The 24471-nt window shown below is 39.1% G+C and overlaps 2 protein-coding genes across 3 annotated transcripts; one reads left to right on the top strand and one right to left on the bottom strand.

The window, feature by feature from the left end:
- The first annotated feature begins 1392 nt into the window (after positions 1–1392).
- LOC121508379 (ATP-dependent RNA helicase DDX39A) lies at positions 1393–14040 on the top strand. Of its 2 annotated transcripts, none has more exons than XM_041785184.1 (10): positions 1393–1529; positions 2409–2616; positions 2723–2850; positions 5919–6195; positions 8184–8302; positions 11559–11690; positions 11872–11981; positions 12218–12362; positions 12690–12837; positions 13764–14040. In XM_041785184.1, the coding sequence occupies exons 2-10, from the start codon at positions 2409–2411 to the stop codon at positions 13778–13780; spliced, it is 1284 nt and encodes a 427-aa protein (XP_041641118.1). In that variant the 5' UTR covers positions 1393–1529; the 3' UTR covers positions 13781–14040. The 2 variants fall into 2 exon arrangements, with proteins under 2 accessions (XP_041641118.1, XP_041641117.1); XM_041785183.1 differs by having other exon boundaries at positions 1446–1529; positions 2404–2616.
- On the bottom strand, positions 14036–22654 carry LOC121508380 (CCN family member 1-like). The gene is made up of 6 exons (XM_041785185.1): positions 22477–22654; positions 21459–21672; positions 20555–20802; positions 18527–18665; positions 17334–17515; positions 14036–15421 (listed from the first exon to the last, which is right to left on the bottom strand). Exons 1-6 carry the CDS (start codon positions 22525–22527, stop codon positions 15116–15118), a joined length of 1140 nt encoding a protein of 379 aa, XP_041641119.1. The 5' UTR covers positions 22528–22654; the 3' UTR covers positions 14036–15115.
- Between the last annotated feature and the right edge of the window lie 1817 nt (positions 22655–24471).

Here is a 24471-nt window from a genome sequence, read left to right on the forward strand (position 1 = left end):
ACAATGCACATTAATAAACATTACTGTAAATATGCCGGTTTTGCCAAGTTGGCTAATTTTCAACTGTAGTCTCTGGGGCAGCTGACATGAGCACTACAATAATTAAAATCCATTAAAAACAGTACTATGCCTACTTATAAGAAACATTACATACAATACATTACTGTGCATTACAGCACATGCAATAAAATAAAAGTATTTCAGAGAGAATGGTCACACACTTGACATCTATCAACCATAATTTTACATTTCTTTTAAAAGAAAGGTAATTGTCATGCTCCCTGAGCTGAGCTGGAAGAGTATTCCAGTTGTGAGTAGCTCTCAACGAAAATGTTGCCTGACCAAAAGCAGTCCTTCTGTTTGGAACTACACGGTCCCTTCTACTGACAGACCTAGTATGCCTGTCAGTGGATGTATTCTGTTTTTATAAAAGCACCGGGGGGGCAGGTCATGCAGGATCTTATAAGTAAGACAGGCATCTTTGAATCTAACAAAATTATCCCAGCTCAGTAGGTTCTGGTCAAGTATGCAGTATACATGAAATGTAACTGGAACACCTAAGAATGTACTAGATTGTTAAGGGTCTACTGCAAATGCATATTGTTAGACATTGCTGTATTTTACTTTTATTGTATTTCCATCTTTCTACCTCCCTAGAAAATAGGGATAGGCATGTAGTATGAAAACATCTTTTAGTCTTTTACTAGTCAAAATCATTAGCATAAGAGGGTATGTGTCTGGGCCTGTTCTCAGGTTTTATACGTAAGTATAATACAATAGATGAAACACTTTTAACAGCATTAGCTGTCACCAGACCGCATGTTTATTTTGTTGCCATCAAGCGGACGGACTTAATATTGCGCTTCTAGAAGGATGACTAAAGCATCTCCCATGAGAGTATGACCTGCACTGCACTGCAGAAGAAATAGACGCTATAAAATAATGAGTCATGGTGATATTTCATTCACATTTCAGCTATCTGACCTCTATGGCCTGTCTTGGAAACGTGGATGGGATTCCCGTTGTGTAGGCTCTGCGGTCGGGTAACTGATGCCTTCAGATGTTTTTGTAAAAATCGTAACTGTGAACTCTACAATGCGGACAAGACCTGACAGTAAAATGATGTGAATTGAGAGGTAAATAACTTAAAAGCTGGCTCTGCGTACATTTACCTGCAAGATTTACCTCCCCTAATGTAGTGTTATGAATAGTATAGGCTACAACAAATACTCAATTGCAAAGAGATTTCATGTTTAGACCTCTCAAACAAAATTCCAGCTCAAAGACCTGCTCTGTAAATATACAAAAACGCCCTTCTTGGTTTGTAGCAGGGTGGGATTAATGTTCTGTTATCGAGCAAACAATTTTGGCTTTTTACAACAATGGGATTGCAACGAACTGAATCAGAAAAGTACGAGATGTACCTGAACATAGCACGCATGTGTGTGCTCGCTTCTCTGTGAACGCTTGTACTTGCTCTTTGGTATCACCTACATTGACATCAGTGCGTCACAAAACATCACAGCAAGGTAATGTGCACTGTTTTCATGCGTCTAAAGCGACAATCAGAAGTATTTGTATGTAATTAATCATTATTAGTTGTTTTTTATTTTCAGGTCTTTGTCGAAACAGATAAAGTTGGGTCGTCACGATTAGCTTGGTTAGCTTACATGCTAGCTGCATTATCATTAGCTTCGTTGATAGTTAGCCAGATCCCTAATGAGGATATGCAGTTATAGTGCTTCTTCTCTTTTTATTCTGATTATTAGTCTAAACAAAAGGAAACATCACCCTGTATGATGGAGAAGTAAGTAACATAGCACAAATGTTAGTTAGAAGTGATTCGTGACTGCGGGTTAGCTGTTAGCTGTTAGCATGCTCACAGACCGGTTAGTTAGTGGAAGGAGTCCATTGTGTGCGGGGGCGCCCGTCTTTGTCGGGTCACAAAAGTATTCTGTAGACGAGATGGCGTTATTCTAAAATCTTGCTTTACCCTGGCCGCATGTATCATTGGTCTTTGGAGTGTTGTACAGGAGTTTACTTTAGTTTTATTTCATCGGTAACTTATTTGTTTCACTGTTAAGCGGCTGCGGCCTTGCCATCGTTAGCCAAACGATAACTGAACCCCATTAGGCTGATACTGCAGACTGTTGCGTAGCTTTCACGTTATTGGGTTATGAGGATGGTTTCAGCTTTTCCCTGTGTGTTGCACTTGTTATAGTTGATCACTCCGATCACTCAGTTCTAGATTAATCTTATTGAACAATTATGTAACAAAACAGTGAAGACATTGTGTCAGATTATTTTGAGGCATGTACTTTTTTTTTTACCACCTTTAGGGAGACTGGCAAAGTTAACTGTCATATTAACTACTGTGACACAGAGTGATATGTTTTTGTTTAGCACAGATGGCTGAGACAGACGTTGACAATGAACTTCTCGACTATGAGGAAGATGAGGAGCCTCAGGGAGCCCCCGAGAGTGGGACCTCTGCAAACAAAAAAGAGGTGAAGGGGTCTTATGTATCCATCCACAGCTCGGGCTTCAGGGATTTTCTTCTCAAACCTGAGCTGCTCCGTGCCATTGTAGACTGTGGTTTTGAGCATCCTTCAGAAGGTGAATGGCTACACTGACATGTCCTACATCTCTATAGAAGTCGTCATATTTTGACAGACAAACTTTTTGGACTTGGCTTGCTAAAAATGTGAATTTCTCTCTACAGTCCAGCATGAGTGTATTCCTCAAGCTATCCTGGGCATGGACATCCTGTGTCAGGCCAAGTCTGGTATGGGAAAGACAGCAGTATTCGTACTGGCCACCCTGCAGCAGATAGAACCTGTGGATGGTCAGGTAAGTCAGTTAGGATTTGATTTAGCTTGTCTTTGACCCTGTGGAGTCTGTATGTCTGTTATTTAATTTTGTGTATTGCTGCCTTAAAAGGAACCCTGCATGATCAGACAAGTTTATCTTGTTGGATAGATAATTGCATCTCTCATATACATAATGAATTAAGAAACTCACAAGATACCTGCATTTTGAGTCATTTAAGTTTATAAATTCTCCAGGAAACCGCCATGTTTTGGTCCCGTTTTGTCCGTGCTGGCGCCATGACGTCACAGTTCCGCGGTGATCCTATGCGGTAACCTGTTTCAGACTGGCAGCCAGTATTAGGGCTGCATCTTAGAAACGGAGCACATCTCACGCACGGAGAATTACAAAATTAGAGGTCTCTTCAATATTATATTTGTACCAGGAGCAGTTATCTGTTCATCTAGACAGGAAAATGATAAATACAAAGCCATATTTACCTTGTTGTAGCAAGTATTTACATCCACACAGGTAGAAAATGTTTGAACTCTGTTTCTTGATGAACCAGATGAAGGCCATAAGCTAAAATGCGTCTGTTTAATAAAGTTGTTCCCCAAACTTCTCTTCTTTATGAGGTTCTCTGTTCCCACACGGTTCAAGTAAAGAAAAACACAATACGAAACGACTTCCGGTTTGCGCCTTTCAAAGTAAAAGTCCGTTACAGCATTTCTTTGGAGAAACTCTGTTCTATGTACATAATACTTTTATTTTGAAAAGCTCCTGACACGCTTCCACTATACACTCAATGTAGTCATTTGACGGAGGTTTACTGAGGTAAAACTATGTAGGAATGACAGAGCTTTGACAGCAGGGAGACAAAACCAACATGCAACACACTCATGGCAGCAACAGCTGCAAGCAGAAAAAACGTCTGAAAAACGGTTACTGCTTAGCAATGACAGGAGCGCTGCGGAACCGTGATGCAGATGTAAACATGGCAGTCTCCTGGTGAGTTTATGAGCTGAAATGTACTCAGAATGCTGATATGTGGGATATTTAGTGAGTTTTTTAGTTTAATATACATTTGAGACATACAAATATCTATCCAACAAGATTAACTTGTCTGATCATGCAGGGTTCCTTTTAAGAGTTGGGTGACAGAAGGCTGAACCATATAGGAAAAAAACTGACATTGTGATTGTTTATTTTTATTCTGAGATGTATATTGTGATATTCTTTTTTTAATTAAATGAAAACCACTTGATGAATTAAGGGTATATTTATGTCATGTTAGATTTTCATTGAAGCAATTGTATTTTTTACTTAGCTGAGTTGTTAACTCGAGTATGTGTCTTTCTAACTCTTGAGAGTGGCACATTTCTTCATAGGCTACACTTACCAAATTAACTTGTTGCTTGTAGTCATGTTATGTAGGCATCATCAGCCATCTCATAGCATGTTCAAAATAACATGAAGAGAGATCAGCTCTGAATATAACTTCTAGTCAAATTAAAGCGCACGGTCTCAGCTGTCTGTTGTGACTCCCCCACTGCATTTGCAAGGTAAACAGTAATGAGAACGTCTATGCACTTAGTAGACTGTATGTGTCGCCACTGCATTAGCAAGCGCTGTCAGTCAGCATACACTCATTTAAGATCTTGTTTACAGGACATCTGCTTTGTTGTCCATTTTCAATAGTTCCATGTACAATGTTTTTGAAAGCTATCTCCATGCACACAAGACCGCAGGAAACACAAAAAATGTTGTGGAGAAGTGATTTAATGCATAAAAAACCATCTACAGCAAGGACATTACTGCATATTTACTGTTTTTTTCATGTGTATTTGTCATCAGCGGATATCTTTGTTCTAACAAGACTGAGCTCGCAAGCATTTCTGTGTATATATGTGACATGAAATTTCACTGCCTTGCTACGTCGGTAATGACAGTGATTATCATAATGATTGATGGGGAAAAAGAAAGATGGAGTCATTTCCAAAATTAATAGCATGACGTGATCTAAAAAAAATGGCATTTATAGACCTCAAAACGAGAATATTTCTCCTTTTCACATTTATCTGTTCGCAACGTTCCTAATCCAGTTATCTGTGACTTGACATGCTGAATTGCATCACCAGACGGCTTGGTTTAAGCTGCAACGGCTTGGTTTAGACTGCTGCAACACTCACGCATGGCAGTTGACTGCAACCATAGTGCACGTGTGTGGTTTCAGAAAGTGCCGATTTGCCTGTTTACACGGAGGCAGGGGGGTTTTGAAAACTTTTCACCCTGAAGCCCATTTCCAAATTGTTCCATTTTCAGGTACCCAAAACACTGTTCTTGTGTAGACAGACGGTCAAAATGCAACAAAAGTTTAGCATTTTCTACTGAAAACATTGCCTTGTAAACATGACACGTTTCATGTCAATATATTTTTGACAGGAGGCCTGTAGCCTTTTGTATCTTAGCTGGGGACACACAGACTCTCCATGCACAGTGATCAGTTCTGACTCCTGACAGTGGTGTCAGACAGGATTTTGGAGTAAATAAATCATAAAAATAAAAAAACTTGTGCTTTTGATTTGCATCAAACACAACAGGTGTGACAGTATGAAGTGCACAAGGTCATGTGCTTAACACTGCATGCTCTGACTTTTGCACAATCACATCACAATCTCAATTGTAAAACAAAATCTTGCTTAGCCCTATATTTCACCATATAGTGTGTTTTGACAAGGATATACCACTCAGGCTTTATTGGTGGATAATTTTGTCTTAATTATGAAAAAAAAGTACAGCCTTTAGCTTTTTCATTCTCCACTAAGAGATTATTTTTTCTTTGCATTGTGTCTTTTCTCTTTTTTATGCCAATTGTCAGTTGATTAAAATATGGAGAGAAAAATATATACATTACATCCACAAAAGGTTCCATAAACATGTTAACCAGCTTCTGGTTTATTTAAGACATTGCAAAAAACAAAAAAGTAGAAAATCAGTTATGTGACTGCAGTGACAGTAGAGCCGATTTGTTGTAATCACAAATACACAAGATGCTATACATACAGACTTGGTAGTTAATTTTACATATGTCTTCATTTCCTGTTTGCCAGGTGTCTGTGCTTGTAATGTGCCACACAAGGGAGTTGGCCTTCCAGATCAGCAAGGAATATGAGCGTTTCTCCAAGTACATGCCTACTGTGAAGGTGTCAGTTTTCTTCGGCGGCATGGCCATTAAAAAGGACGAGGAAGTCCTGAAGAAGAACTGCCCTCACATCGTTGTAGGGACTCCAGGACGAACCCTGGCCCTCATCCGCAACAAGAGCCTCAGCGTAAAGAACATCAAACACTTTGTGCTTGATGAGTGTGATAAGATGCTGGAGCAGCTGGGTGAGTCAGAGGAAAAAACTGTTAAAAGACAGAATGATAGATAATAAGAAGCATTACTGAAGGGTTTTTGTCACCATGTAAGACAGGGGAGGCTTGTCTTTAACTCAGGCTCTGTGCTATGAAATATATTAAAATCATCTTATGTACACTTCTTGTATCTTTATTCTTTCTCCATAGCATTCTCAATGATTAGTTAACATCTGTCATTGAGAATTTTAAGTAAAAAGGATCATATGTAATTAACCCTCGCTCCCTGGTAATTTTTAGCTCCATCTGTCCTTGTTTGTCCAGAAAATGGACATGCAGAAAGGTGTTAATAAAATAATCATTTTTCAACTTTTTTTTTTTTTTTTACTTTCACTGCTTCAGATCTCTTCAACAACTTCAATCCTGACTACTAATTTTTTTTTTTTTTTTTTAAATTCAATGTTACACCCTTTTTATGCCAGTTATTGTACACTATGTCACTGGTATTTTTTTATGGTAAAAACACAAAAACACCACAATTCCCATATAAAATGATCTGGAAAAAAAATCTTTTTTTCAATAAATAGAGTCTGGGCCATGCTAATGAGGAGTAGTAAAATTGATTTTGTTGCATTGAAATTTTTTTGTAGTGCCAATTTCCATATTTTATCTCCATCTGTTCTTGTTTGTTCAGAAAACAGACATGCAGAAAGGTGTTAATAAAATACTAATTTTTCATTTTTTTTTAACTTTTACTGCTTCAGATCTCTTCAACAACTTCAACCCTAACTACTAAAAAAAAAACATAGAAAAATTCAATGTTACACCTTTTTTATTCTACTTATTGTACACTATCCCTATGACTTGGATTCAGTGAGATAGCGCCTATTTTAAACAGATGAGTCTATCAGTGCCTAAAACACGCCAGTTTTACCATCCTTTTCTCGAGCCTCATCCTCTTCCAAATCACACGTGAGCGAATGCATTTGTTCATGTTAGGTTTATTTTATGTGCAGGCATAAAAAAATCAGAGGAAATATGTAGGATATGAATCACGAACACGCGCATTTCCACCTCTAACCAAAATGTGACCACAAATATGCCAATTAAGCGCATATATAAATTTAGTGCATCTTTGAGATATGATATATTCTTACCTTTTGATTGAAAGGACCCATGCATCCTCATGCATGTCCAACCACTTGCTATGAAGTGAGGGCAACGTTGAAATTGTCCAAATGTCACTCTTTCTTTGTCTCAGACTGCAGAACTCAGAGGTAACATTTTCGCCTGTAAACACTCCACTTAAGGCATGTCCTGCTGTAAACATAGATGCAGATTTGCACACACGTAGGAGCACACAAACTTTTCCTTACACATGTAGCCCACTCTCAGACATCCATATCTAGTGGCATGAATTGGTTCATTTAATTCTGATGATGTTTAGTGGGTGAAATAGTGCTCCGAACGGTCTGAGTCCATGGAAGGTAAACAATGTCTGCGTTACCGAAGGGGTTAAAATAATACGCTGGCGCAATCTGCTGGATCACTGTGGAATCATGAAATCATGAAATTCAGATCCCTGGAGATCGACTGACTGCAATAAAACAGTTGTTATAAGTTAGTTGGTGCCATAGACACACAGTCAAAAAACGTGTTTAAGGTGGAAGTCTGTGTGTCTGATTTCGGAAAAACAAGGATGGATGGAGTTATTTCGCGTCAGTCGAGTTCTATGGGCCACACGTTTTTTTTTGTTTTGTTTTTTTAATATGAAGAAAAATAATAACTTTGGCCAAATTTGATGCCTCAATCTATAAAAATGTGACTATCAACTCAAAAAAATGATGATAAAAATGATGAATGTCCTCATCCTCATCCTGATCCGAGGGTTAAATGTCACTGTGTGCGTAATCTTCAGTAATGTTTAGCATCAAAATAACATGTTCTATAAACATAAGGTTTGGGGTGTTATGGTGTTTAAAATGAAGTCAATTTTTGTGCATTGTTTATTTTAATGACAGACATGAGGGTCGACGTCCAGGATATATTCAGGGCAACACCACATGACAAGCAGGTGATGATGTTCAGCGCAACATTAAGCAAGGACATCCGCCCTGTGTGCAGGAAGTTCATGCAAGATGTAAGTTTTCTTTGGTTAAGTTTTTTCTTTGCTGTTTCAGATTCATATGATTGTGTTTTTGACCCATATTTCTAATTTGTTATGGGTACAGTGAATTACTTGTACACGCTAATCTGTTTCTCTTATGTATCTACACATTTTAACCTTCAAGAAATGTAGTTCCCTGAAAATTGAAGGAGCTTACCTGATGTAGACCCTACTGAGTGTGGTATTTTGAGTTGTTGTGACTCTCGATATCTTTGCAATGACAGTTGAACAACTTATTATAAAGTGAGAAACCTATGTAGATCAGTAGCTCCTAAAAATCCCTTTAAGCTTTGCCCATTCAGGGTGTCTTCGGGGTCTTAAAAAGTATTAAAAGTTGATAAATCAATTGTGGGAAACTTAAGGCCCTTAAAAAGCATTAAAAAGTCTTAATCACGATTTAATGAGGTATTAAATTTTATCGGTATTCAAGCTTTGACTCCAAGAAGTATCCATGAATATTTGTTTTCCTCCTCGCGACTATTAAGGCCCGGTCATACGCGAGCGTGCTGTTGTTGTCATGTTTCTGTCATGTCTCCTACACTGACGGAGCCTGCTGGCTTTGCAAAGCAATAAAATTAAGAGACGGTGGTATGTACGGCCATTAAATGCCACAAGAGACGAGGAAGGGGAGTATGCCATGTTGGTGAAGGAATTGCGAAGTATTTTGTTATGTATGTTACTTGTTGTGACGTGAGGGGAATGTCAATAAACCTGCCTTTAGTTCAATTTATTCTTTCGAGCTTTATTCCTTCAGACCTGCCAATCTACTCATTTTGCGTACCAGGTATGCAACTTGACGTGAAAATACGCTGGTACGATTTGCCTCTCTAAACTAGGCAAAAAGCTGCGAACGTGTGAGTTCTGAGAGAAATGTGCACGTGCCGTACTCATGTCTGACAGCAGATGCAGCAGCGCGGTGAAGCAGATTCAACCTATTATGCAGACTAGCGGAGAATAACGAGTCTGCTGAACCTATAGCGTTATATACCCGCTCCCCCTCCTTCCTGCCTCCTGCCCTCTGCCTCCCTGCCCGTGCGATGACAAGGTGAGAGAGATGCGTGCATGCCAGGTGCGCAGTTTTAACTGTTGCCACAAAAACTTCACACCACTTTGATTTAAGATTTGAAATTCATGCTTTCCTCTCGTCATGCGCAATCGTCTGTGTCTGGAGTGTGAGCGGCCACGCTCAGCAGCTGATACGACGGCGAGAAAATGAGCTCATACGTCGCGGTGTGTTGGCTGTCAGTGAGGGGACAGAGCGCTCAGTCTCTAACTTCTGGTCAAAGATTAATGTATTAAACGATGCATTTTCTCTTCACTAATATTGTAACTGCTGCTATTTGGTTAACGAGACAATAGGCGTCTGAATGTAGCATACAGGTCTGATATGAGACGGACAGACAGCTGTGTCTGACGGAGAGATGAAGGAGAATGACAGGAGCACACTGCATAAACTTTATGTGTATTGTTAGAGTGAAGACACGATTTGGTGATAGATTTTTTGTTTTAATTACTATTTAACTCCAATAGTGCTGATGTTGTCATTACACCGTTAGAGAGAACAGAGGGATTTATTCATTTATATCAGCTCTATACACATCAGACCCCAGTGTGATTGTACAATATGGACAAAACTCTAACTGTTTAATGAATTTTTAATAATGTTACAAATATTTTCCTATTACTCTGTGTATCAGTAAGGGCTGTTCAAACTATGGCCTGTGGGCCTACTGTGGTCCTTGGTCCTTTTGAATTGACCTGCAAGAAATCTATCAAAAAGGCCCCCATAAGAACATAAAACTTGTACTGTACTCTTTTCTTAGTTTGACTAGGATTAACAATATTGAGGTTTGTACAATATGTTGATATTTACAAATTAAATTTAGCCAATATCAATACCAATATAAAAATGCATAGACCTAACACTTCAGTCCTTGAAACACAGTTTAAGGATGAACAAAGAAACATACTTCAGTCTCTAGAACACATTTTAAAGTTTAAGTAATAAGGATGAACACAAAAAAAGACTTTAGCTGTTTGTTGGTCCTGCCTAAAGTTAAAAAAAAAAAAAGAATGATAAAGGGATTACAGCAGCAAGTAGCGGCATGAATGGAGCTTATTTGCTTCTCTGTCTGATCCATCTCAAGGTCTGATTTCCAAATCACATTGTTACTATCATCCTCAAGCACCAACACTTCTATCAAATTAGTCAGCTTCCTGTAGGTTGCTCTCGTTTTGTGTCTGGATGTGGAGATGAACCATCAGTGTCTCTCTTCTCTGCTGCACTGCAAAATTCTTAACAATGATTGGCAGTTAGCTTTGTTAGACATTAATGTAGGGCTGTAATTTAGACTGTTTAGATTACATGTTGGTAACCATGTAAGAAACATTTTATATATTGTGCTACAGGTTTTAAATTTAAAAGCCTCCCATGGACAGGTGTTGAAAATTAACACTTTGCTATAAACGCTTACAGCGGTGCATCTGGGACCTGTGTATGATTAAATGTCACAGCATCAATGTTACTGTGTGTCCATGTCAAATAAATGCTTAATGAATACAAAAAAAATGCTCTGTGCTACAAGATTGTCAACCTCTGTAACACCAGTGCTATGTGTGTGTGTGTGTGTGTGTGTATGTATATATATACACAGCCATTCCAGTTAGTGAACCAATCCAGACAGTGAATGGGGAAATTACTGTGTGCAAAGCAGAGGAGTTGCAAAAATCTGTGAGAAACGCCACACGACGCAAGTGGTACTCAAAATATTTTGCCAAGGTTGGCAGGTCTGTTCCTTCTCAGCTTACCTCATTTCTGTTAAATTGCAAACTACAACTGTTAAAGATGTGTTGCTAACAACAGCTTAAAATGGCGATGAGGTCTTCAAATTTTTTTGAAAGGTTTTTTAAAAAAATCTTAAAAAGGTATTGAAATTTACCTCGGGATTCCTGGATATACCCTGGTGGCTGTTTGTGTCATAAGTGGCCATGTCAGAGGGATAAAGTGATCCTCTTTGGAGGATTTGCCTTGGCCAAGACTGCCAGTTCTCTTGACTGCTGCAGTCCAGGAGAACAGCTTCCGTGCATCAACATGTACATGTCATTTGTCACTGTCAAGTGACATCACTGTAGTGAGCTTCAGGGCTGAAGAAACCTATATTGGCAACATTGAGCAGAAGTTTTTGTCTGCACAGTCTGATGTTTGACTCTTTTCTTTCGTACTGTGTAGCCAATGGAAGTGTTTGTGGATGATGAGACCAAGCTGACTCTCCATGGCCTTCAACAATATTACTGCAAATTGAAGGACAACGAAAAGAACCGAAAGCTCTTTGACCTGCTTGATGTACTAGAGTTCAACCAGGTATGGTTTGCACCTTTTCATGAGATGCTTAATCTAAAGTAGTTCTGAACATGTTTATATTAGAATAAGAATACTTAGTTTCTGACAAAGTTTTGGGAGTTGTATTGAGAAGTTTGTTTTCCTTTCATTTCTTTGGTTATCCCATCAAAACATTCATAATCCTTTTCTCTGGTTTGTGTAGGTGGTGATCTTTGTGAAGTCTGTGCAGCGCTGTATGGCTCTGTCCCAGCTGCTGGTTGAGCAAAACTTTCCTGCCATAGCAATTCACAGAGGAATGGCACAGGAGGAGCGGTAGGTGATGCGTCTTAATCTCCCTGTTGTCTCTTGTTCACATATTTGAAAGTAGCTTTCCCTTTGCAACACATGGTGTGTAAAACTGGTTATTAATGTTTCTTTAAAAGTATATGGTCTAACTGGGTAGCAGTTTCCCATCACTTTTGTATAGAACTGGTTTCTCTGTAGAGATCCATAGTTAATACGCTCAAGTCTTCATGACATGAATCTCATCTTTGTTACCACTACTCCAGGTTATCACGCTATCAGCAGTTCAAAGACTTTCAGCGCCGGATCCTGGTTGCAACAAACCTGTTTGGCCGAGGCATGGACATCGAGCGAGTCAACATCGTCTTCAACTACGACATGCCAGAGGATTCTGACACGTACCTTCACAGAGTAAGTTCAGGTTTTATGTAATTTTACACAATCCATATCAGATGTCTGTATATTGTTTCTATTTGCTAAGCAAAGGTCACATTAAAGCAGTCATAACTTGTACAAAAACACTTTTTTTTTTTTTTTTTTTTCCATTTTTAAAAATGAGGTAAGTGATAAGATGCAGGGACCCGGGAAGGTTGTGTTTAGTAAAAAGTATAAAGTCAGAAATTATAAATTCATTGCTGAATTTAGAGATTAATAAGGGAGAAAATACACTTTGACTACATGGATTTAAAATAAATGGGTCCTTTGAGGTGATCCTCTAACTACTTTCTCTTTCCTCAGGTGGCCCGTGCTGGCAGGTTTGGGACCAAAGGCCTTGCCGTTACTTTTGTGTCAGACGAGACGGATGCCAAGACCCTAAATGAAGTCCAAGACCGCTTTGAGGTCAATGTAGCAGAGCTACCAGATGAGATTGACATCTCCTCCTACAGTAAGTGCCGTTTCTCTCAAACTGTCTTTCACTTTGAGTAGCCAATGTTGTTTTTATGTGCACTGATGTTTTGGTTTTCATTACCTCATCAGATAATTTTTTTTCTTCATGAATAAATTCTTCTGTTAGCAACTTGGTGGTTCAAGGCTTATTGCTTCTGTTGCTGGTTTGAACTAAAAGTGATCCAAAGCACAGTCAGGAAGCACCAAGTCAAAGTGTTTATCTTGAACTGTTTGGACAATTCTGTTGTAGGTCAATATTACAAAACTGGTAGAAACCTTAGAAGAATCTTGGTTTACGTTTATAACTGCACATTAGGACACTAGTGTACAATGTAATCTTCAGCTGTATGACAACTAACAATATCAAAGCACTTAAAGCTTAATGATCATTTTATTCTGTCTTTTTGGTTTATCCATCTGTATAAAACTGAATGAAACACGCAAAGGTATCAAACACTGAACATCACTGAAGCAAGAATCTGCTCATTGAATAAATAAAGGCATAGACACGTTTTCAACTTAGATTAACTACATTTTTTATCAATGTCAAATCCGTAATATCTTTCACATCCTGGTTACACCAATGATTTCAACTATCAAAATACTGTAGTTTAGGCAGTTAGGTATTTGATGCTAAGTCCCTCTCAGCTTTGCCCACTTGTGGCTGTCTGTGTCATAAATGGCCATAACAGAGGGGCAACGTGATCCTCCTTGGCATATTTGTCTTGGTCAGGACAGTCGGTCCTCCTGACTGCTGTAGCCCAGGAGAACAGCTCCAGTGAAACAGCAAAAGCAGTGTTATTGAGCTAAAATATTGATCAGTGGTGTCTTCTTGGATAGCTCCTATTTTTAAGCACATCTCATCCTCTTTTTGCTGCTTATGTTCTTTAATCTCATATCTTTAAACATTACATTTCTTCACAGTTGAACAGTCCAGATGAGTCCGAGGTGCGTCGTCAGTGAGGATTGTGTGTGACCCTCAGTGTTGCTGTATCTCAGTGGAAGAAAAACCTCAACATTTATTTTAAAGTCTCTGACCTGCATCCGTTAATGTTGACATTTTCAAAATGATAAAACTTTGTTTTGTTTCTTGCTTTTTAAAATTACGCATTTGCAGGCTGTTTGTTTTAGTGCTCCTCCTTGTTATAACTATGGATGTATCGTTTTGATTGAAGAAATAAACTTTTTATACTGAATTAAATGTACTGGGTTTATTTTTTCATTTAAAATTATTAAGTGCATCAGAAATTGCACAAACTCTACAGTTACACAACAAAAAATACAAACTTAGTGTTGTCTAACTTGGGTGTAGTAAATTTTTCTCACAAGCAGAGGGCACTATCTTCTTGTTTTCGAACAGATGGCTGCTTTTAACTTGCTAGTGACTTTTAATAGTTGTGTCAAAATAAAACCTCATGAAACATGAGCTAAGCAGTTACATGAGATGTGTGGACCCACAAAAACATTTGACAGCAGCACAGTTTTGTCTTAATCCACAGGAGGGTATACATGTGACACTTGGATCCAGATAAAGAAACCTAATCTTAGAGATCCAAATTAGGTTCTCAAATAGTTTTTAAGACCCATTTCTTCTGGAAGCAGAAATGATGTATATTTTGAATTGGTCCAGTCCTTGCTGAACACACAGTCAGCCCCACATAGCATGTCTTAACGTTTTACAGCCTTAGTTCCTGCTTGTCCATATCATACTCATTTTGATTTGTACTCTGTGGATGGTCAGGTTTCTACCTACAGCTATAAAAGTCACTCTCACTGTCATTTAGTTGTTACAGTGCACTATGGGATATGTGGTCATCCACCAAAACGTACTGCAGCTGATTCTGCAGGTGAGGGGATTGTTGTGTACTGCTTTCATTCTTCTCCAAGTGTCAGTGCTAAACAAAGTGCTTTGTTGCTTATGTAGTGTCTCTCCTCTCAGTTTAATCCGAGGGTCTCTGAATAAAATCCTCCACCTTCAACCTTCAATCAGTTTAGAGAGGAGGAAGTCAAGGGGTGATTCAGGGCTCTAATTTAGGCCCCATGTCTGTTTGAACAGGAGCAGGCAAGTCTACAATTCCTCCCTGGTCACAGAATAATATAACGGTTGCTTTTATGGTTGCAAATAAAATCGAGGCAGTTCTTCCTGCCTGATGTCTGGTGTGGTCTGGGTTCACTTGGAGCCAGATGAGAAAAATAGCCCCTTGTCTTGAAGTGTCTTCCTTTGTCACGGAAACTGACCTCATCCCATGAAAATACAAAAAAAGTTTTCCTCAGTTCTAGTCAATGAACTTATGCGTGTCTCCATACATCCAGTGCTGCGGAGGCAGCGCCACCTCATTTAAGTGGCCACAGTCCTCACTGCATTTACATGATTGGATGAACATGGCCGATCTCTGGAAACGCTCGCCATCCGGGCAGACAAAAGTCACAGGTAGAGTGCGTGTGCGACGTGGAGAGCAGCAACGTCCATCTGAACAAATGCCACAGTAGTTTGGCCTGTAAAGACGGACACTCAGACACTCCCCATAGGACAGGCGGACTGGCTCAGGGGCCTTTTGGTTGGGGAAGCACTTCTTTCCTCTCTGTAATTGAAGGATAGAGTACAAGGGTTTTATTAGGGATGTCAAAAGATTACAATTTTAAATGCAATTAATCTCAACATTTTTGTAGTTAATAGTGATTAATCACACTCCTTTTTTTCAAAATCACATTTCAAAATTCCACTATTTTGCATAAGGACTGTTTTTGTGTATTTTTTTTTATTTTTCTATTGTCTTAAACTAAGGGTAATTGACTTCCTCTTTGAATACAGACCTGATTTTATAGCTAGATTGAAGACTGACATAAACTTAACCACAGAAGAAGGAGCCTGCTTTGGATCTTAAAGGAATTAGGTAGACTATAAAAAGGCAAAATGGTTAATAACTCGTAGCTGATGATTTTTGACTCTCCACTGATCTGCCTGTGAGGTTCTTTTTTTAAGTGAAATGGGACATTTAGGACCAGTGGTGAACTTATGTTACATCACTTTAGATGCAGGGAGATGCTGATGTGGCTTCACCAAAGTGTCTTAAAAGGGATGATAAAGCAAGAGATTAATTGCAATTTAGATACAGTTGCTAGCAATTGCAGCATAGCACCTTTCTGATCCAAGAAAAGGGAAGATAGTTGTCCAGAGACCGTATCAGGTTTTACTCTGAACCCAAGCAATGCGTGACGATGTTCGATGAATGTGGACATTAATCTGCAAAGAGGAGCCAAGGCCTGTGGTGCTAGCACTACTGTAACTGTAAACAGTTACAGAATAGAGTTGGTTTACAGATTGATGTTCTTGACTTAAGACTAGTCAGCTAAATGCAATCAAGGTTTGCCTTACTAGTATGGGCAATTGCAGCATAGCAGCTGACTGGTTTATTGTATGGTTTTATAGACCCTCAATAAACTGTCTGGTTCTCATACAAAAAACAGCATTCTTAACTTGAGATAATAAGATAAGTCACTGGGAGTAAACTGGCTTTGTTATACTAAGATCATAAAAGACTAGTCTGAGATAAACAACTGAATTTAATTGGCTATCCTGGGAAAATGGAGAAAAAGAAAACACAAATGAATGGGTGTCCACTCAGGGCTGCCATACATATAACCTTTCTCATCTGAGAAAAAAAATCTAATAAGCTCTGGCTTTTATCTGCCATGTCCGTTTACATAACAGTGAATTTAAGCCGTTTTGCATTCAGACTGATTGGTTTCACATTAAGGGGGCTGCACTTCAACTTGTGCCAAAACAGGGATTGAGAGTGGGATTATTTTTCGATTTAAAAGATTAATTTTAAGATTAAGCATTTATTTAACGGTTGAGCTACCTCTCCTGTTAAACACTCTGACACCTCCGATCGGTCCTGAGGACTGAGATTTTACCTCTGTAAAGCAGAGAAAAGCCTTTTGAGTGTGTGTTCCCCATGGAGGATTAATATAGACACACTGCTTCCCTGGACTCCATGGACAGTTGCTTGGCAGGAATGCCGGGGGTGGGGGACTATATTTAAAAAGGCGCCTGCCTGCCACCAAAACACGGCTGTGTAAATCAGCACTGCCCAGTTCCCACTGGATGTAGAGCTTCCTGAAAGTACCGCTAACATAATCTCTGTTCTTAAACTGGGGATAAAGATGGCTTTAGCACTAAGAGCATATTTACTCAGAGCAAGAGCATCTAATTTTTCATTCTCTGCAGCACAGTTTAACATGCTCGGCCTCAGCTTTTAAAAGAGGGAAACAAGGACGCAGAGCACAAAATGAGTGTTGTTTTTCTACCAGTGCAGCCTGACACACAAAGATAAGAGGTGAAATAATTTCTTACTGCATAGTGTTATCACAAGGTTTCTCTTTGAGATAAATTGTGGTGATAAAAAGATTCCTGGCAGTTGTTTAAGTTGATATTTGACCTCTGCACTTTTTCAGTCTGCTTCAGTTAAAGTTGTGCTCAGACTGCCTCACCTTGACTTGGACAGTCAGGCTGTCACAGGGCCGTACAGTGCAGATTCTGGTCTCCCTCTTCAGTTTACACTGAGGGTTCTTGTTGGTGATTCTGGAGGACACACCAATCCCACAGCTGCGGGAGCACTGGGACCAGTCTGTGGTCTGAAATTGGCATTTCTTCTTCTTTGGATGGTTCCACACTGAGGAGTATCAGAAGCATGAGGGGAGGTGTAAAATGGAAAAGAAACACACACATAGTTCAGACTGGTGGCTCCTATACAAGGGGATGAGAACCCTGCCAACTGACACACAAAAGTAGCAGGTTAGAAGAGGATTAACAGGTAGAAAGCAAATTGAAAACATTACCTTTGACACAAACATTTTGTTGTCTTAAATTTACTTTGATCTTTATATTTTACACATGACTTTATTGAATGGCAATGTCTGTCAGCATCGCAATGAACTTTTCCTCAAGCCTTGTGTGCCAGCAAGTAAAATATATTGTGAAATACATGAACTTTTACCCATTAAATTTTAAATCCCAATTGTGACATTTCCCCAATAGGATTAGGGAATCCCTGCCCCCATTTTGTGCCATTATCTGGTCTAGTTTTTATTCAATTCTTGGTTTATAGCTAAACATTTGAAAATCTAATCAAATCTTACCCCCCCATCTAAATAGTCTTTTTTATTGTTCTATTAAGTATTTGTAGGAATTGTTGTACACTTAACAAAGTTCAAACAGTATTATAGCTGCTTCACAATCACAGCTTAAATTCCCAGCATGTTAGCAGCATATATTAATTTGCCCTTGCCTTTTTTGCATAGAATATCTGAAAAGAGATGGGAAATGTGGGGAAGAGAGTGGGGCTAACATGCACCAAATAAAAATGGGAGCGTTTTCTTGTTTATGGATTATATTATTCCATCAAATCTAAAAACATCTAGTTTAACTGTCTTATTGATGTGTATCAGCTGTCTTAATAGGGTTAATAACATACCATAGATTTGGGTAACAGAAGTACACTAAAATACTCTATTTTGTATATGTGGGAGTTCTCTGCATCTATGTATGTGCATTAAAACAATCCCTCAAATTGTTATGAAGTGTCAAAAGTAACAAAATTTCACACTCATCATTGGTAGTATTCCACATGCCAAAACTGTTATTCTGTGCTAAATATTCTCCTCTCACTCTTCATTCCTCTCACCTGGCAGGTGTTTGTAGCCATGCTCTCTCTCCCAGCCATCAGCCTTAAAGTCTGTAAGCTCATTGGGCAGCTTGTTTCCAGGCTGCTGCAGGGCAGGATGTTTCTGAGGTCTGGGCAGGTGTTGCTTTGGTGGAGGCACCTGTGATAAAAGGGTCAGATAAGATGAGACAGTGGTGTTTGCTGGGGATTCATCTGAGCTGCAGTTATGTCTATCCTCTGTTTTTCAGAGTTGTTGACACCATGGTACCCTGATTATAGAGGGGTTACTTTATCCTATGTGCCTTCATGAGTCTTTGTCATTGACTTAAAGCGCACTATTTCCAGTCTGTGTCAGTAGTACAGTGTTATTGACCAGTAGTTTGAGATTAACAATGACTTTTTGAAACCAAACCAAATTTTCTGATAACTTTTGTAACCCTTTTGCCTACACGTAGCTAGCATTTGAAAGTGTCTATAAACAGTATTCTGTCTGCTTTCACTGTCTTGCTGAAAAAAAAAAAATCTTCTCCCAAGCCGTTGTTCTCTTGCAGACTGAATAAGATGTTCTCCAGGATTTTGCTATACTTCTGCATTCATTTACTCTCTACCTTTACAAGCCTGCCAGGGTCAGCTGCTGAGAAGCATCCCCACAGCATGATGCTGCCACCACTGTTCTGCAGTGGGGATGGAGTGTTGGTGGTGATGTGCGGTGTTTGGTGTCTACCAAACATAGCATCTTGTCTGATGGTAAAAAAGCACCAAAGAATTTTCTTCCACTTGACCATGGAGTCTCCCACATCCCCTTACGCAAACTCTAGTCAAGATTTAATATATGTCTTATTCAACAGTGGCTCTCTCTGTGCCACTCCCCCATAAAGCTTTGACTGTTAAAGAACCTGGTCAACAGTTGTGTACAGTCGCTCCCATTTAAGCTGCTGTAGCTTTTAACTCCTTCAGAGTAGTCATAGGTGTTTTGTTGGCCTTTCTCACTAGTCTCCCTCTTGCTTGGTCACTCAGTTTGTGAGGATGGCCTGATCTAGACAGTTTTACTCATACTAACCTTGCAAAGCAGATGGATTTACCTGTTTCCATGTTTCTCACTAGCAAATCCATCTTGCCAAGCTCCCACCTGAACCGTTTGGGCCAAGTTAGAAAGTGACAGGACCAATCAGTGACGAGGGGCAGTACTTTCGGGCGCAACAGAGTCGTGACGTAAACAAGCAGCAACAAGAAGCTGGTGCAATTATGGTGGAAGACATTAGCGTGGATACTGGTTAATCGCCAGTTTTTATCAGAACTTGATGATATTTCTTCGTTAAAAGAAGAACAAAGAACAGCATTGAGTTGTTTTCTTTTCAAAAACGACTAAAGTTGTGTACTGACATGTCTACAGTCACCATGGTTCACGTTTTTCAACTGTATGGAGTTTTTTCCTCGGTAGGGACGTGGCTCTGTAGAGACTAGGTCGCGTGTTTTGTTGCTCTGATTGGCCCGTAAAGATGTAACAGCCAGAATGTTCATCCAATCCCTTCCGAGTTTTTTTTCAAAGGCTCTGCCCTTTCCCAAACGCTGTCTATAAGTGGTTTACCAGATGGATGTGTGAAACACACACATCCATCTGGTGTGCCAGGTTACACATGTGCCATATTCCCTCAATTTTTTTGCTGAGATTTTTTATCTGAGTTGCTTGGTTTTCTTTTGTCTTCAGGGGGTAATGGTAGCCAGGAATACTGATTAACCAGTGACTGGATCTTCAAGACATGTTTCTTTATACTACAATCCCTTGAGACACATTTACTGCACTCAGGTGATCCCCATTTCACTAATTGTGAGACTACTAGCACCAATTGCCTGGACCTCTGTTGAATTAGGTCAGTCACTTTAAAGGGGGTGAATATTATATTAACCATAATTGATTTATAAAATCAATAAAAGGATGAAACATCCAAGGGGTGAATACTTTTTACAGGCACTGTATACACACATCGAGATACAACCACTTTAGGTTTTCAGTCACTTGCTAAGAGGTTCTTTGTGATTATAAATTACCTTATGTGTTGTTGGTAGCTTCCAGGTGCCCTTGTTGCAATCCACACTGAAGCAACACTGCCCTGACATCCTGATCAGCCTTGGGTAGGGGCATGATGGAGAGGCTGGTGGCAGCTTGTTATTACAGAGAGGAGCACAGCCAACGGCACCGTCGATGCAAGTACACTGATGTTTACAGCCGGCACGGAAACTCTCGCTGTTCTGGTAGATTCTGCCATTGTACTCACAAGTGCGCCCCTCTGATCTTGCTGAAAACAAACAGTTTTACTTTGCTGAGACAAAACACTTGGAAATGTATTGTCATGAAATGTTGTTTCATGATGCTGTTGGAATAGTGAAACTAAAAGACAACAGGGGTGATCCTGGCAACCATACACGAGTTACATATGCAAGACATCTGTCAGTTTCTATAGGACATGTTATGACATCTAAAGATGCCAATGACTGAGATTCCTCTCCGTGTAAGTATTTAAACAAGAGTTCATCGCATGCTTCCAACTCCAAAGCACAATTTCCCCTTGAGTTTATCACAAACACAATCACCCCAAGAGAAACACTAAAATCAAAGAGATGACTTGAAATAAAGAGTCAGGAAATGTTAGACTCCTTGTCCCCTAAACACAGAGAGAAGACTATTCATAGTTTGTGGGTGCAGCACTGGCATGGTGCACATTGGGGAGTGTATTTTTATCTGTGAAACCCCCCTGTTGCTGGCATAAAACATCTACTTATTAAAATAACCCCTTTCTTCTTCCATGACGTTGCTTTAATACTAAGTTAAGATGGCTTTTGTTGCACATTATCATGAGGTTGCAATGCACATCACATAAAAAGGGGTATACAGTAAATGAGTGAATGCAATTCCTTCCCCTCCCTCCACACACATTGTTCCCTCCTCTCTCACCTCGACAGACGCCCCAGGCCATGGTCACATCATTGCCGTAATTACACTCCAGCCCTTTGTGGTGGTCACAAGGCCTCATTGGGCTGCAGTCTTGGTTCAGCTGTGCAGCACACACCTTGCAGCACCCACATCCATCTGGCACTGTGCTCACTCCTGGAGGGCAGATCAGGGGCTCTGTGGGGCACTCACACACAGCTGGACAGCTAGCAATCACCTAAGAGAGACAGCATGCAACATTTTAAGTGCTCTAGACCCAAGAGTTTCTCTAATGACAGAGAATTTGAGGAAGTTGAACAATTCGTATTGCTGAAGTCATCATAACTGCTTTTCAGTGCACTTTTATAGACTCAGCAATTCTTCAGACACTGAAATGCAAGGAAAATAACCACATTCATGTTTGATTCGGTGTTATCTCTTAGGTTCCCCAGAGTTTCTTGTTGATTTTTGAATTCTTCCACAGTGAAAGCAGCACGGTTTGCCACTAAAGAAAGCCGAGTCAGCCCTGTGTGTCTAGACAGACTCAGGATTTGTACCCAGTCCCCTGCCGGCTCTAGATTTGACTCATCTCCGGGCACCAGAGCCAACTTGTTTCAGTTTGTGTCAACATAACACTGTGCTTTTAAAGCGAGACATGAGCGGACATGCTGATTGCCAGGAAGGAAAAACCACACTTGTTGAATTTCTATTACTGGAATTAGAGCCCTAATAATACACATCTTATACTTTATTTTATACCTGCTATTGTCTAATCTCATTTAATCTCTTTTTTTTTTATAAGGAATGACTCTTTGAAGATAAAACATGTCTGAAAGCTTTTCTTAAGTAAATTTAAGTTTTGTTTACACCTAGAGATATTTATGCTTTTTACACCCAGGAGTTCAAAGATTAATCTGATTTACACTTTATCACCATGACAGACGACGTGTTTAAATACTCTTTATCTCTCCAAAGAAGTTATGTAAACTAACCTTTGTTTCAATTACAGATAAACTAGCTTCTGCCATGATAGAGACCTTACCTGAGAGATGACGGCTGTTGTCAGGAAACTCAGGCAGATCAGATATGCCATGATCAACAAGTCACAGATTAGTCAAAAACAAAGTAAAGTTGTATCTCTGGGCAACAAACCCGAGATGAAATACTACTTTTAAAATAGCTTCACACTGTATTCAATCTGTTTTCAGACCGGAGTCTTCGTTGTCGTTCCCTGATAAATGTTTTAAGTCTTATTTATATCTTTGCTGGGGCTTCAGAAGGCCGCGCCCCTCTCCATACTTCCACCCAATCAGTGCGCCGGCACGAGCCAGGGGACGCTGTTAGTGAAGGGAAGTTCCGTTATTTTAAGTGATCGGGATCATTTGGCCCAGCTCAAGAAAAGGACTCTTTTGACTCACAAACGGCTCTTGACTTAGAACCATAATAAAAATTAAAAAAAAGGTAATTTAGGATAGGATATTTCTGATCCCCCCTTGGAAGAAATTGGGATATATAATTTCACAGTTTGTTTTCTACAGTGGCCTGGAAGTGCGATACACAATAACAAAGTCTGAAAAACTTTTACAAAGCTTAAAACAAAATTAATTAACCAAAACATTGTTACATTTCAGTAACAGATTTACATTTGCTAAACACTTTTATAATTAATGAAACTAATTTATATGTATATTAAAAAAACACTTTAACAATCATGAAAAAAATTGAGGTCTACAAAACAAATTTACCAAAACTTCAACACAAAATTACAAGGTCTTACTAAACTTGAAACAAATTTACAAAGGCTGATACAAATGTACACAGTCGGAAAAATGTATACAAAAAAAAAAATAAAAATAAAAGATCTGATTCGGAATTAAAGTCTGACACAGTTTTAACAAACATTTTTACATTTCATGAAATAAATGTAAAGTAAAGAAAATTTAAAATGTACATTTTATTACAAAATTTACAAAACACAAAACACTTTGAGATGGATTGAGCCAAAATCAAAAGTTGTAGAATACTTACAACTTCTGAAACAAGTTTACAAACAACAGTATCTGACTGCAAGGGAATGTACTGTGTTGTTTGTTTTTTAGACTCAATTTGTCCTTATTGATATATATGCATGTTTTTTAAAGAACACACTTTGTGTTTATTTTTTAATTTATTTAAATGCCATAAAAATACAATCCATACTCTCCCAAAACATCTTGTGGGCTGGATGAAGCGTGTCACTGTTTGGGGTGAATTGAACTAAATGGAAAAAAAGGGGAAACCAGGAAATGAGCCAGCTCCTATCTTCACATTTAAGAGTCAGCTCTTTATATTGACTTGTTTGTTAACCACACATCAGTAGAAGCTGTTGGTGGGTGGGTGTGTTTTAAAATGAATGCAACCATTCATAAAAATCATATGGCAGCTCTGTATTTATTTGATGGGTTAAAAATTAAAATGTAACAGCCACTTTCAAGTCACACTTAAGCACATTCCTGCCTTTGTGGCCAGCACTTTGTGAACACTAAGTAAATATACTCAGCTGGGCCAGACAGCATGGTTACATTAATGAGACCTCCACCTTCAAGGAAAAAAAAGCAAAAGGGGGAAGGAATTCCCTCTGTTTTTCCACACCAATGAAGGTGCCAGGGCTGAAAATGAAAAAGGAATGTGTAACGCAAATAGTAACATAATAGCAGTTTTCAGAGAGAGTTTGTTCTTATAACCTGGAAACAAGTGTTTACACAGTTTCATAAAGATAAGTTTTGATGGTTGCCTCTCCACAGACTATGTCTTGTATTTATATGCTGTTATTTCTAACAGGGTGCTGACATGGGAATGATGAGAATATCATCACTTAAAAATAATTGTGGAATTCAACTTAGTGAGATTATTTTTTTAAGGACAACTCATGTAATGATTTGTCTCCTTCTCCATTGCTGTCTTCCTTTTAACCACAGGCTTTCAGCCACACCTGCGCCAGACATAGAGGCCTGGTTTAATGGAAGAAATGTGATAGGCATAGGTTTCAAAACTGTGT

This window comes from Cheilinus undulatus, linkage group 4 (genome assembly GCF_018320785.1).
Source record: "Cheilinus undulatus linkage group 4, ASM1832078v1, whole genome shotgun sequence".
Classification (NCBI taxonomy): Eukaryota; Metazoa; Chordata; class Actinopteri; order Labriformes; family Labridae; genus Cheilinus; species Cheilinus undulatus.